Genomic DNA, 15120 nt, shown 5'->3' with positions numbered 1-15120 from the left:
TTTTTATCAGCTGAATTTCCCCTCAGAGCAAGCTGTAGTTGAAAGCATTCTTGGGATAGAAGTTTTCAGATGAGCTATGTGTTATGCAGTAGGTGAGTTTTAATACTCATACTTATTAAAAGGAAAATTTTGTGATACTATATACTTTCTAATAAGAAGAACAGCATAAACTCATTTATGACATCAGCAACAGAAAGCTGCAGATTATTTCTGAGAAACAACAAATGTGTCAGTGCTATGAAGTAAAACCCATTTAAGGTTACCTACTTAGATTATTGAGTTGCAGGTTTTGGTACATTCACCTGCAAGGTAGGAAATACAGCCGCAGCTACTATTGATATGATTGCTCTTCTTGCTGAAATAGATACATTAGTAATGACAGCAACCCATGAAATGCATTTAACAGGTAGGAGTTTACCCAGTGGTGTTTCCCTTGTCTGGCAGCTCTTGACAGGTGGTAGCAAGTGCTGCTCCGAACTTACAGCTTGTTTGGGATTTCTTGGAAAAGACAGTTTTAATGCATGTGCAGCTCAGAGCTGGTCCTCACAATAACATGTGAACACCATAATCAGATGAACTGTTCAATAAAGTACTTTATTTTAGGGCATTTGGAAATTGGAGCAGCTGTTTGAGTTTTACAAGGAAATAAGGAAGATTAGGAATGCACAGGAGGGTACCAGTCAGGGCCTGTGAAGGGCAAGGCACAGGGCTGGATGAAAATCATCACTAGTGGTTATACGGAAAGAAGGGTGTTCTCTTTACTATGATATGGGTTTGGAAAGCAAGAGTATTCTTGTCCACTCTGTGTCAGGCTAAGTGTAACATTGCAGACAGGTAAGGCTGTATTATCAAGTGCCAAGGTTCCATTTTACAAGTGCAATTTATGTCTCCAGAAAGGAAACATGTAGATGTATTCCTTCATCTGAAATTGCATCTCTTTCTATGCTGCAGAATGGGGATAATGCTATTTTTTCCTGTTGGTGGGATGTTAAATGAATTAATTCTGATTAAGGAATTTGAGAACCTAGACTGGAAAATGTTCATTTATTTCCTGTGCGAATTGAGAACTAACTCTGCTTTCCTAGGCCACATAGTTTCCAATTTGTGCTACCAAAGTCCTGTCTTGCATCATCATCTTACACTTTTGTGTAAATATGTTTTAGGAGAATAGCACAGCCATACTACTGATCACACCACACTGTGATTTATGCCAGCTGACCGAAGTCCTCCCTCTAGCCAGGGATTGCCACAGCCCTAATATTTCTGTCCCTGAAATGGCCTTTCAAGCTGTATGGCTGGGAAAAAGCAGAAGGACTTCCATACATCAGATGTGCATCCTGCTGGTGCACACTCCTGTGAGATAAGGATGGGGAAGCAAGTTTACCTCTTCTGTAGTCCTTGCTGTCACAGTCAAAGCCTGAAGCTTTTCTGCTGTCAAATACCTGTTAACCTCCACGTTGGTTAGAGAACCCCAAAGGGCAGCTTACTCTTCAGTATGCTAGAAAATATATTTCTGCCATTTTAAGGTTTCATTTTTTTGCCTTTCACCAAATCTGGACCATTTTTGTTAAGAATGTAGCTGGGTTTCTGTTGATCCAGCCAAAGCCACAGCCTAGTTTTCCCATGTTGAAGGCCTGTCTTTAGATCCCAATTCCCAAATTAGATCCTGATTCTGTCCTTGACAAAAAACTTCAATTCCCTAGGACATGTTGCAGAGATTTTTAGAAACCATCTGTGTGGTAGGCACAAATAATAAACATAGCAAGAAACTGAAAATCTTTAAAGTGGAGGGGAAAAACAGAATTAGATGTTGCAAGTTAATTCTCCTTTGTTGTACTGAATCTGAGAACCATGATTGGATGCCCAGGATTGATGCAGAAGGTAGCAAAAAATGGGCTGCAAACTACCATTTATGTAAATTAGTAATATATCTACATATTTGTATTCATTATTATTTTAATTTCTTTGGGTGACTCTTATCCCATCTTTCATGTGTTTGCTAATTGTCCAGCCTCTGTGTCACCCCCAAACTTCATCTTGGTTGACTTCGACACCAAAGTAAATTCTGGAAGAGTAAGGAACTTCTGTAAGATATTAAGGTGGTTTGGGCTTTGGTTTTTTTTCCTTCTGGGATGTAGAAATGCTTGGCCATTTACTACAAATCTTTTGATCCTTTGTCACAAAGTCATTCCTTGAAGATGACAAGATGCTTATCTTAAAACACAAATAGCTCTAGGAACTACAGTTTGAAAAGAGTGTGATACATAAACTAATTTGCAGTCTCTGAGAAGGAACTTCAACTTTCCAGTAAATGTAGTAATTTTTCTATTTCTTTCAAGAAAAAGCAATCATCTAGATGACTGAGATGCAGTAGGTCTGACACTTAACTTTTTCTCCTTCAAAAGCAAGGCTTATATACACAAGAAGAAAAGAGCAAGAAATTCAGGAAATCCTCAGCTTGCTACTGGTGTGCCCTCACATTCCTAAGAACTATTTTTGGGTTTTCTCTTAGGAATAGCTAGAACTTGTTGAGCTGGGAAAGACTTCTTGGAACAGATCCTTGGTTTTGTCTTCTCTGCATGAGTGCCTCATGTTGATGTTGGAATAGCTACTATTAGCTGGTTGGTGATTCACAAAATGAGGCAAGTCAGCCCTACAAAATAAGCTTCTCCACTCCACAACGTTTGGAAAAAAACTGTAGCAGTAAGCTGTTGTGCATATAGGATGAACAATTGCCTCCACTTGCTTTGGGTTAGGACTGCAGCAAGAGGTCTGTCTGCCTCTCCTCTGCAGATTTGTTGTAACTCGAGAAACATCAAAATATCAGTGAGAAGGATAAAAATGCTTCCTCTTTCTGTCTCCGTGTAGCCCCGAGTGCTCTGTGTAATTGTGATGTGCCTCGATAAATGGCTTTAGAGATCTCTCAATACTTACCTCAATAAGTTGGAAATCTCAGCTGTCGAAGGATTTGTTTCAATAAAACACTTTGAATATAGAGATACCATGTGCACACCAGCAAACAACCTGCGTGTGTCTGTTGCACAAAGACCCTGTGTAAACATCTGAGGCTGTTTGGAGCTTGCAGGCTGGGATCAGATTCAGCACAGCACATTTTGATAACAACTTGGAATGGTCACAGCATTTCTCATATGCGTGATTTATTCTTCAGTGGGAGTAAAAATCAGTGTCAATTGAACTCTTGTCTGTATTTGTTCTCAAAACCGCCTTTTGGGTTTTGTTTGTTTGATTTTTTTTTTTCAGTAGGGTTTTAAACACTCCTGGAGGGTGACAAGCTTCTCAAAACATCTGCAGGCACTGCTTATGTATTTTAAAAGATGTGTTAAGAGGATGTGTTGAAGGAATGAATGGAATGACTGGCATCTGTGTTAGCTTGACACTGCACCACTTATTACCTCTTAGAAACTATAGGAAAATTCTGAGAAAGAAGGACTGAGTTTGCTCCCTGATTTGTTGTTTTTTACCTACTCAGACCCAGACCAGACGTTTGTCAGTCTATGGAGGTTTTTTTTTTCCCCTGTTAATTGCAAAAAAGAAAGGAACAGCAAACTAGTCACTGAGGTACTTCAGAGTGGCTTCGGACTTTAAAGAAAGCTCAAGGCAATAAGGATTTAATTTCTACTGGATACATGAAAATCAAATCATAGCGTTTCTCCCATCTTTTTTGTGAACAGCATTACCCCTGTTCTTTTTGTGTGCTTGCCATGTTTGGTTTAATGGAGAAATGAGAAAAGAAAATAGATTCTTTTTTGGAGACTGAGTACTAATGTAGAAACATTACAGACAGGCACATTGTTGTCAGCCAGTTTGCATATTTATTTACTTTTACAAATGGTTGGCTTGGAGTCAGCAGTTAATGGAATGAGAATGATGTTCCTGTACAGATCATTTCCTGAGAAACATTTTCAATTACAAACATATCTCTGCTTTTCTTCCCTCATTTGTTATGTCTTGGAGAATAAATGGGGAGTAGCATTTACAACTCAAGGTTTATGTTCTGAAGACAATTTTAACAATGATCCCCACATAAAAAGGCCCTTTTGTAGTTGCAGACATATGTTTATGATGTTTTGTGCTGTGAATATCAAATTTCTGGTGGACGCTGTGTCACACTCTGCAAACTTGTAAACATCTATAAATCCATTGGATCATTTTAGTACCATGTGTAATGCAGATTTATTGTCTTTTGTGTGGATTTCTTTTGTTTCGGAGTTAAAGCTGAGCTGCCAGAATCCATGCTGGATGAATTATGTATTCCAGAAAATTAGGCAGTACCATTTTAGATTAATATTTTCTTTTCTCTTTGTGGACTTGCGAGATGCACACACACAAGTATTTGAAATTAACATTTTGGATGGATTGCCCAGAAAGCAATTGCATAAGTTTGCTTGACTAAATAGTATCATTCTGTAAAAGCTTAAACTAGGACTTTTCGAAAATGTTTTTGCTGGGTTTTTTTTTCTCATTCTCTACTATCTTAGGTAATTGTGATCAGTTTTCATATTTACCAGTACAAATCCAGAATTACTCCACTGGAATTATATCAGCTTATAGAACTGGAGTATGTGAGAGGGAACAGGAATCATACTGAGTTAGTGATCTGGTATAAATCAGCATTAAATCCACTGAAGTCTGTGCAGATACACTCATTTACACTCAAGCCTGCATTGCAGGCCATCAAGTTGGTAGAAGAAGTAAAGCTGCTCTTGTGCAGGAGTGGTTACAAAAGCAAACCATCAAGGTCATGGTCATTTACCAGAAATTTGCACTCAGTAAAGAGAATATGAAACCAAAAAGCAATTCTTCTAAATTTGGCTCAATTGCAATTGAGTGTATGTCTTACACAAGAGCAGTAAAGACAGTTCTTGAAGAAAATCAGCATTCTTCTGAACTGGCTATGGCTTCTGGCTACATATATAAATGTATGGAGCATAGGCATGCATGTTTGAATGTGGGCATATATACAAATACCCAGTGTTATTCTGGCAATATGAATGCAGCTAGCCTTCCAAATGGTCCAAAGAATAAGCTTAAGATAGAGGCATGACATGTAAAGCTACTGCCTACCAAAGCAGTTTAAAATATCAGATATTTTTTGACTTTTTATAGAAAGCTTGAACTCTTGGAGTCATGTGAATAACTCAGCTTCTAAAAAAAAAAAAAAAAAACAAACAAAAAAACCCTAAAAACCAACAAACCCAACCAAAGCACATGCAACCTTCAAAAGAGAAGACCTTGAATGGAAAACTCTTAGACTGGAGAAAGAAAGCAGTTAAAGAACTTCAGAAATGTTATATACATTTATGTAGGTGTATGTGCATATATTTAAATCTCCTGGTTTTGAAAAATTGAGGTCAGAGGCATTGTGGCATTGTGCTCCTCCAGCATTAGGGCTCAGTTCTAGTTAGTCACACACTTCCAGAATCGATCCGTTACTTCTGTAGCACTTGAGTAATTTTAGTTTTGTAAGTATGGGATCAATTACATGGGAAGATACGGCTGTAGCACTCAGAGGAGAGACTATTTAACACTGCATCTTGCTGTATTTATTTTATGATTCTTTGGATAGATATACTAAAATATGTCTAAACCACAGAGAGTGCATTGGGTGATGTGGCATTTCTGAGCTCGGTTAAATAATGAGATGTGTTTCATTCAAATCAGAATAATGTTAAGCCCTGAATACTAAATAGGGCAGCAAAAAGCCTTCAGCACACAAAATAAACAAGTAAAAAACCCAAATGAAACTGTCTAATAAATACAATGTGGAGCAACAGGCTGCATGCACTAGAGGAATTAAGCCAATTTAAACCGTATGGGCAGTGCTCCACTTTCAGATGTGCTCAGCCTCCAGCAGTTCCAATGGCAGTTGGATGCACGCATCAAAGGGCAGAGCCTGGCTCAGAGCACCAGCGTGGATTTGATAGCATAGGTTTATGACCTTGTAATCCTAGAGCATCTAAACCAGTAAGAATTCCATCCAGCTTAAAATAGCTGCTGTAGCTGCTGTTGATACAGGCCTGCGGGCTCCCCGGCTCTGGGGCCAAATTTGGTGCTGGCATGGTGGGAGGAAGTCTGTTGACAGCTGATAGCAGTGGAGTTAAACTTGATTACATCACAAGAAATTTGGCACGTGGAGCTGAATCAGGAGTCTGAGCAGAAATGTCCATTCTTTGTCCAGCGTTAAAACTGGGACTTGCACATTGCCAATCCACAGAGATTTGTGTGGCCCGTGTGTAACTGTTGCTTTTAAGGGTCTTGCTCTAAAAGTACATTCAGCCCCCAGTTCCACTCAGCATGGTGACTGAAAAAAAAAAGCCATGAAGGACTGGATTTTACTCTCGTGTCCAAAAGGATAAAGTCTCTAATCCTACCAATATAAGCGTGACGAGCATAAGTCCCATGGTAGCTGATGAACTGGGCTGTGTCTGGGTCACAGCAGAGGGTGAGAACAGAAAGGTGGTCTTAACTCTAATTACTGGGGTTATCCAGTGGCCAAGCATGCCCCAAGTCAAACAGACAACTCTGTGGATACTCTCCTTCAGAGGAACTGCCACAGGTCCCAGTGCCCTGGTCTGGCAACTGGTGTGGTATCGATGAACTGCTGCAGGTGCATCCCCTCCTCCCTTCTTGGGGCTTTACACTATTAAGACTTGGAGTGGAGGTTTTACTGATGCTCCAAAGTAATTCCTCAAAGTATTTAAAAAAATTAGAGTATTTTATTTTAATTTCAGCTGCTGCAAAAATTGCCCTACTACTGTGTTCTTTGTTTTTATTAAAACACTAAGTTGCTGAAGTGATTTTCATGAAAATTAATTAAAACAAATTAGTGAAAGGCAGCTGAAAAATTGATTCCTCTGCTGAAACTGTGGTATGCAAACTCAACCTCAATCACATATTTGTGGTTCCTCTATAAACACCTAAGTGTATAGCAGTGATTTGTCACGTTTGGGTTTTTTTATGACAATTCTTAGAAAGTGAGTCTGTACTACATAGTACATTTTCACTCACTTTACATAGAGCTTGATGTAATGCATGTGCTTATCTGCTCCATTTAGTAGTATTACTAATCTGTAGTAAAATCTTTGCTCTTCAGTATTGGGAAAGAATTGAAAAGATGCTATAAGGCTCAGGGTTTCTCCATCATGTTTTCTGCTTGTAGGGAACAGGAGAGCAGGAAGAGTCTTTATTATGGGATTAATACCAGCCTGGGGCAGGGGTTGTGCCCTGCAGAATGCAGTGGCTGAGGAGGAACTGTCCTCTCTGCAAACTGGATCCATCTGGGATCTGTGGATCATCTGATGGTGTGTTGGGTAGGTTCTGCATATGGCTCTGGCAGGTGTGCACAGTGTATTTGCAGTTTGGGTGAGCTGCTTACAGCAGCCTGCAGAAAACAGGGCTTAGCCCCTGCTGTACAACAAGTATAATACTTGAATTCTAGAATGTATTAGTTCCCTCTGTGTGTTTCTTATAATTTTCCTTGTATTTTATGTTCCCTTTCCATGCTAAGATAGTGGCAGGGTTTTGTTTGCTTTCTCTTATTTTCAGAAACTCTGGTAATATGATGAGGGTCATGTTATTAAAAGTAGAATGTAATAGTTGTGCACACTGGAGGACAAATGTGGGGAGGTTCAGTGGGCCTTGTAAAGAATTCCTTACATAACATTCAACCTTGAAAGGTCTGCTCAGTCTCCTCGGAGAAATGTCAGCCAGCTCTGCCAGCGATTTGCTCCCTGGAGAGAGGAACCAAAAGCTTTCATTATTGTCCTTCACTAGGAAAATGAGCTGACTGCTTTATCCAGTGAGTCTTGCCCAAGCAGAGCTTTAAGCCCTATGGGAGAGGGGAGCTCAGTGGAGACAGTTGGCTTGAACAGATTTTAGTTACTATGCTCCCTCTTGGGATTGATGTGAAAACCCCCCATGTTTTCTGCCTAGGAACCTTTGTGCAGAAGTCCTCCAAGAACTGAAGGTGTCAAACCAGAAAGACCTCCACATGGTCTACCCACTGTCATTTTTATGTCCATAACCATTTTGAACCAAAATAAAAATAATTTTAAAAAAATATCAAAGAGGTTAATAAAACCAACAGTTATTTTCTCCAAGGAGTGCTAACCATTCCAACAACTGCCATTAAGTGTAAACAGTTCCTGGGATTGTACATGCTAGACCAAATTCATCTTTGCTGTAACTCCTCAGAACTCAGTGGAGTTACATAAGAGATTAATTTGGTCTGTTACTCTCAGCCACCAGTTTTAGAGAATACACAACAACCGAGGGAACTATTATTGTCAACATTATTTTATGACTCTTTAGAGCTGCTCAATATTTGTATTTTACAGATACACAAGCAGAGTGAGTGCGTGGAGTGAAGTTACGGGTTCAGTATTGAAGGCAGTGGATTTTTCAAAGATATTTTTGTTCAGTTAAAAGTAATAAGGATTCCAGCAGCCGTGATTGCTGTGAATCTTACATAGATGCCTGAATACAGCTACACAGATTCTTGAAACATGCACAGGCATTTCATCAACATTTCACACAGCGTAGAAAATATTTGGGAAGTTTTAAGTCCTGTTATCACACCAACTGACTGATTATCACAGTGTTCATGTGAAATTTAGCTACACTTACTGCACACAGGAAGCTAAAGCAGAGAGGCAAAACATCCAAAAGCTAACCTATGAGTCAGACACAAAACACAAGATCTCTAAAGTACTTTTCTGTTTTCTCCCAACCTAAATTGTTTCTGTAATTTTCAGAATAAACTGAGGAAAGCATCAGCCAGTAAATCTGAAATATTGGATGGTGAATCTGGATCTGCACATAAATCAGATGCTTTAGTTCACATCAGAAGGTGCAGACAACTATTTGAATCTACAGGACATATGTTGGATCATTGAATTAAGTTGTTTAAGTTTAAACTATGACTGGAACAGATGTGCTAACAACACCTTTTAAAGGTCTGTACTCTGGAAACTGAGTGATCAAAACAACATTTTTTACTTGCCATTCATAAGACAGCAGACAGCAAGCCTCCTTCCTGGTTTGATAAGCCAGGTTTGCACTGATTTCTTGGTTACAAAGCAAGATACAAACTTGTGGGTTCCCTCCCTGTGCAGTGCTGTGAGTTCTTCCATAGCAGCAGGATTAGTGTATTGGCTTCTTTGTGTTTATTCTTGTCTGTTAAGGAGGCATGTTTGGGCAGGAAAGTAGAGGTTTTGTCTTTGCAACCTACTGAAGTTTTGGGTCACCCAGAGGAATGAATGAAGTTGCTCTGAACTGTACCAGGTGCAGAACTAGTGGCAGCCCTCCTTTTACACCACTTCTCTGGATCTTTCTGTTCTTATGTTCTCAGAGCATGTATTACAAGAAGATTAATTTTTGTAGTATTTAGGGGCTTTGGCTGAGTAAGAACTCATCTGTATTTCCTGATAGCTTCAGGTATCTTCCAACTATGGGATCTTGAATTACTCCCCCTTCTCCTGCGTTCGAGCTCTTTCTCAACCTGTTGCTGGACTCCACACTCAGGCAGTACTTTTGAGGGTTCATCATCTTACACCTGTGTCTTGCTGCCGTGATTTCTGCTAAGGAAAGGCCAAGGACACAGGCTAGAAGCATCCCATAGCTTGCTCTAGCTGGGCTGCCTCTGACCTGAGCAAAGGAGGTAGCTGTGAGCTGCAGCTGCACCTTCAGTCCTGAGTAGTTTCTCGATGTGGCAGCTCCTCCATGGATATATAGCCAGGCCCAGCTCTGCTCAAGCAGCTGAACTTGAAGCATTTCCAGAGCAAGGGTGACATAGCTGAGAGCAATAATCATTTCCCTCAGCTAAAATGATTCATTAGTGTTAAAATATCAGGACCATTAAAATGCAAGTGAGCCTTTTAAAATTTGAGGACAATGGGCCTTATCCTGGAAAAGATTTGAGGCAATTGCATGAATTCCAGAACCATTACCCACGAAAAATCTACTCATACAAGTAAAGGTTTATTGGCTGGACCTCCAATTTTTGTTAGCTATCCTTTATTGCTGTAATTACACCTAGTGGCTTATCTAATAGAGTCATGTTCTTATAAGGAAATTAAGACAACTAATGCTACTTTTAGCAAGAGTGAAATAGTAAGTAAAATCAAACTGAAATTTGACCAAGCTCTTCTTTTTTATTTCCTAGTATCTGAATTACAGGAAGAAGGAATGAATGCCATTAACTTGCCTCTCAGTCCAATTCCATTCGAACTAGACCCTGAGGACACTATGCTAGGTAATTCATGACAATTTTACATCTCAACATAAAAGCTTGATGTAAAATAAAGTGTCATGCTGTAATAGCTACTAATATCTTTCTTTTAAACCTTCCAGAGGAAAATGAAGTCCGAACAATGGTTGATCCAAATTCAAGAAATGACCCAAAATTACAAGAACTAATGAAGGTAATGAAAAGCATGTAAACACTCTCAGGAAAGTGAAACTATTTTTTAATGCTACCGCTGCCTGTTTCATTTGAACACTTCAAAGCACTGGTTAGATATTAATTAAATGAAACCATCTGGTGTGCACATCCCAGTGAAATGGGCAGGTCATTTGCTGCAGCATCTTTCTCTACATGTGGCACAGAGAGACTTAAGAATTTCAATTAAAATCCTGAGTCTAGATTCTCAGTGCCATCCCACCACCAACATAAGATCACATGGACCTTCCCTCATCTTTTTGATTCTTGAGGTTAGAACTTTAGCAGGCTGCTTCATCAGAATCAACTTCAGAACCTTTCGCTTCACAATAAAATGTTAAAATGCGACTGAAAGCAAGGGAAACATTTCACTCCAGGAGGCACTGAATCAATTGGTATTTGTCTAGACCTCGTGGTGCGTTGACACAGCCACCTTAGAAGAGTCTTCCCCGAGCCTTTCCTGTTTGCTTCTCATGGTATTTCAGGCTGTATTTTGAGCCATTGCAATTTGGTATTCTTTCTATTTTCTATTTTCATCATCGTACAAAATGACATGTGTTTTAAATTGCAAATGAATAGTCTATAATACTGCCAAATTTGTGTTTCCCATATAGGTATTAATTGACTGGATTAATGATGTGTTGGTAGGAGAGAGGATTATTGTGAAAGACTTGGCTGAAGACCTGTATGATGGACAAGTTTTGCAGAAATTATTTGGTAAGAAAAAATATACGTGCACGCTGTTAAGGCACTTTTGTCAATAAGTGGATCTCTTATTCCTACTTAGGAGCCTTGGTATCATCTTACATTTATGCCACTAAGTGATATAAAAATAGCATTGTATTATGAGGCCCTTGAGCAATAGGCTGCACGCACAGTCCTCAGAGCTGCAGTGCCATGTGTGGTGCTCTGCAGTTGATGAGAACAGCATAAAGCCTACCTGGGGTGCTAGAGAGGGAAGGTTCTTGTCTTGGCAACAGTGTTCAGTCCAATTAAATTTATTATCTGCATATGTGCTGCACAAACTTAACCGTGTTACAAGTGGAAAGTAAGTTTGAAGGAAAGGGTATTTTCAGTACAACGGTGGATGTTTTTAATCTCTGCTCATTCCGTACTGTAGTTTATTCACATTGTGAAGTTCCTCTGGAAAGTTGGAATTTCTCTCTGATTTGATGTCTGGCTTTTAACGTTGCTGAGGTAATGGTGCCCAGTGGACTACAAACTGAGCTTCAGCTGAGAAACAGATAGAGAAAAGAAACTGCTAATGCAGAGCTGGCATGTGCTTTTTACAGTACTGGCTTGGAAGCCATTTTCATAGTTATTACAGCTCATAAAGTCTCCAGTAAATTTCTTTTCAGTATCTTAAATGAATCTTGAAACATCATGTGAGCACTTACAATAAAGACTACACAGACTATTCCCTTCTATGAATGGTTGATCTATTGAATATACTGTGATGGACTGGATATGCCCCAGACTGAGCAATTTGATTCTCATGGGCAGACCTCCAGTGACCTCACCCAAAATCCAAAAAATGCATATCAGATGCAGCCTGACTCTTAAATGTCCGTATAATGATCCAGCATTTATAGATTTCAGTGGAATCTTTTCCGTTACCCTCAATTCCTTGTGGATCAGGTCTATGCTAACTGAAGATTTTGGTCTTGTTGTGAGACTGATCCTGAGGAGGCACAAGAAACCCAGACTCTCAGGCAGGATTAGGGTATATAGCAGGATTAGGAGACAGCAGTCTCTTAAACTGGTAGCTCAGGCTCACTCCCTTTGGGAAGATACTCAGTTCCTTTTGATGAGAACAAGATCAGCTCTTACCAAATAAGATATCTCTTAATGAGATATTCTTTCATAGAAGTAAATTGATAGATGACCAAGCGTTTCGTTTCTGATGTTGTCATCTTACTGCTAAATTTTCTTTGCTTACTGTTTAAGTGTAAACACTAAACTGTGTATGATATACATAGCAGTCTGTACTAATCAGTAACACACCAATTCATAAAGTATTTTAAATTCTACTGCAAATTTTGAGTGCAGAAAAGGGCTGTGGTTTCATAGAAAGAAATTGCCTGAGATTTTAGTTGTTTTCATGCCTCCAGAAAAACTTGTTTGCATTTCTTTGGTGCATCCTCCACCACTATGAATATGGAATCACTTCACTTTTATCACAAATGGGCCAAGTAAAATTTTTAATCTCCTGCATCTGAGGTAGAAGCTGGGAGGCTGAGGCTGATGGAACGAATCTGAAAGTTGATTTCCTAGGTTTGATGATCTGTTGTTAAAGCCACTCTCCTGCAGAGTGATACTCTCTCATCCAGTAGCAGTAGAAGTAATGGGCCATACCTCCGAATCTGGTGCTCCCTGAAGGGAGTTTCAGCAAATATTTGTTAGCCAGTAGTGTGGCATAGGATAATACTTGGCCTTCCCCTTGGCAATGTTTAACTAAAGGGGAAATATGATCTTATCTTTAGGTGCTCAGTAGGGTGGGGGAAAGTGGCCCTGGAAGAAAACTTAAGATAATTTTAAAACTAGGAAATCTGGTACCTCTTAAATGTACCTCTGGGTGTATGGAATGTCTTTGTGTTCTTCATGGAGCTGACAACTGATTTTCCTGTTTTTTCTTCTATCACTTCAGAGAAGCTTGAAAGTGAGAAGCTGAATGTTGCGGAAGTTACTCAGTCTGAAATTGCTCAGAAACAGAAGCTACAGACAGTGCTTGAAAAGATCAATGAAACCCTTAAACTCCCCCCAAGAAGCATTAAATGGAACGTTGACTGTAAGTTGTGTTTGCTGTGCTGCTCTCATTTGTTGGCAGCTGGGAGTTTATAGGTGCTACCTGGAATTCTGAAATATCCAATGATAAGGGAAGGCTGAAATCTGTTATTTACGGCAGGAACTGCTCTGAAGGGCATTTCCAGATATGGTACACCCTTTACTGGTGCTCAACCTTCAGTTTAAATGACCTGTCCTCTCAGAGTCTGTCAAAGTATGGTGGTTTTGCTCTGAAGACCATGTGCATACCAGCTTAAGTTTTCTGTTACCAAATAGGTTTGTTGAAACAGGCAAGTACCTGCATAAATACAGTAAATAGGCAGAAGGAGGGTTGGGTCCTAGAATTCTTTGTTTGTGTAAAATTTGCAACATAGATGGGAATAATATTTCCTGATCATTTAAGACTGAATCTGAACCACTAGTTTTGACTACAAAACTCTCATCAAGGTTAGTTCTGAGTCCTTCCTTTTTTATGTATTAAAAATGAACATAGTAATATCTAACAGAGATGCCTTCAGTGGCCCAACACGAGACATTTTGGTGCACACATGTTGCAGAAAGCAGGTTACCAGCTTCAGAAAATTAGGCCTCTTAATCTGTTTTAAGATTGGGTTTCGGAATCATTTTGTGCTGGTGAATACCTTGACCAGTACACAGCAGTTTTCTGGTCTCCTGTACCTGTTTTGAGCTGAGTGGTTTTGTGTCCTGTTCTATTCACAACAAATTAGTGAGAGGGAGAGAAATATCTCAAGGGATGAAGAGTGAACATTAGGCATTCTGACTTGCCCCTTTGTGTGGTCCCGCTGAATTTTCTGTCCCCTTCTCTTTTCAGTCTCCCCCCAGGTTTTTTCCATTCTCTGTTTTGCAGCTGGAGGCAGGGTGTGTGGAGTGGCCCAACAATTTAACTTCTAGTTTTAATTTAATGTTTTACATGTGTTTTAGAGCTGAAGTAGAGATAGACAGCAGCAGCTGGACCCAGCTGTGGCACACACCAGTGCCAGGCAGACAGACATCTTTGTAGTGCTCTCTTAAAGCACCTCATGCATGACCACTGGCACACCACCAAAATTTGACAGCAATGCCACATTTTATATGAATTGGTATCTCCATGGTATAGCTGAGACTTGCATTGGAAGATAATGAAGAAACATATTTTAGTGCTTTACCAGTGAAGTAAGGTAGGAGTTATTGGTTAGTTCAAGACAAGAAACTGTAAGTGCACTGTACTGTAGCTATGAAAGATCGTTTAGGAATACTGCTCTGAGGAATGCAAAAAACAAAATAGAAGAAGAAGAAAGGTACTAATAAGAATCAGAAATTATTCACTTTCATGCCAATGGCTTGATACTTGATTAAGGATTTCCTACAGCATGGCTTTTGATATCTTGTAAGTTGTGTTAGTGTTAACTACCCCTATGAAACCTGCTGTGAAAAGCTTCAATAACAGAACTATAACAACTTCATGAGGAATGTTTGAGTCATTGAGTTTAGTAAGTTATTGCTTAAGGTTTCTGCCAAAATAGGCTCATTTATCATCCTGCAGACATTGTGACACTTAAAAATGAATAAGTGCATGTTATGAGTACAAAAATATCTTTCTGATAGTCCATAAATCCTTATTGAAATAAAAGGAATAAAGGAGAGGCAAGGAGAATGCAGAGACGGCACTTAAACTGCCGTACGTGAAATCTGGCTTTTGGATTAGCTTTAGATTTCCATCTACATAAGCCTATGGCATCCAGACGTGTTGCAAAGAGTAGCCCTTCAGTGCTGACACAGGTTGCTGACTGGGTCTCATTCTCACAGCCTGTCGAGCAGGAGGAAGTCAGTAGAGACAAGGTGCCTTAAAAGTGCCCCCGGCTCCAGGTGGCGAGAGG

At 39.6% G+C, this 15120-nt stretch overlaps 1 protein-coding gene across 2 annotated transcripts in view; it reads left to right on the top strand.

The window, feature by feature from the left end:
* PARVA (parvin alpha) overlaps window positions 1-15120 on the top strand; it is a 66971-nt gene that overhangs the window by 32302 nt on the left and 19549 nt on the right. For both annotated transcript variants that reach the window (XM_027651262.1, XM_027651263.1), the window contains exons 2-5: window positions 10184-10273; window positions 10372-10442; window positions 11074-11176; window positions 13107-13247. In XM_027651262.1, the coding sequence (XP_027507063.1) occupies window positions 10184-10273; window positions 10372-10442; window positions 11074-11176; window positions 13107-13247 (405 nt within the window). The remainder of the gene's footprint in view (window positions 1-10183; window positions 10274-10371; window positions 10443-11073; window positions 11177-13106; window positions 13248-15120) is intronic.

Source organism: Corapipo altera, unplaced genomic scaffold, assembly GCF_003945725.1.
Source record: "Corapipo altera isolate COAL_440 unplaced genomic scaffold, ASM394572v1 78, whole genome shotgun sequence".
NCBI lineage: Eukaryota > Metazoa > Chordata > Aves > Passeriformes > Pipridae > Corapipo > Corapipo altera.
The sequence above is the reverse complement of the archived record's forward strand: the minus strand, read 5'-3'. Positions and strand labels throughout refer to the sequence as shown.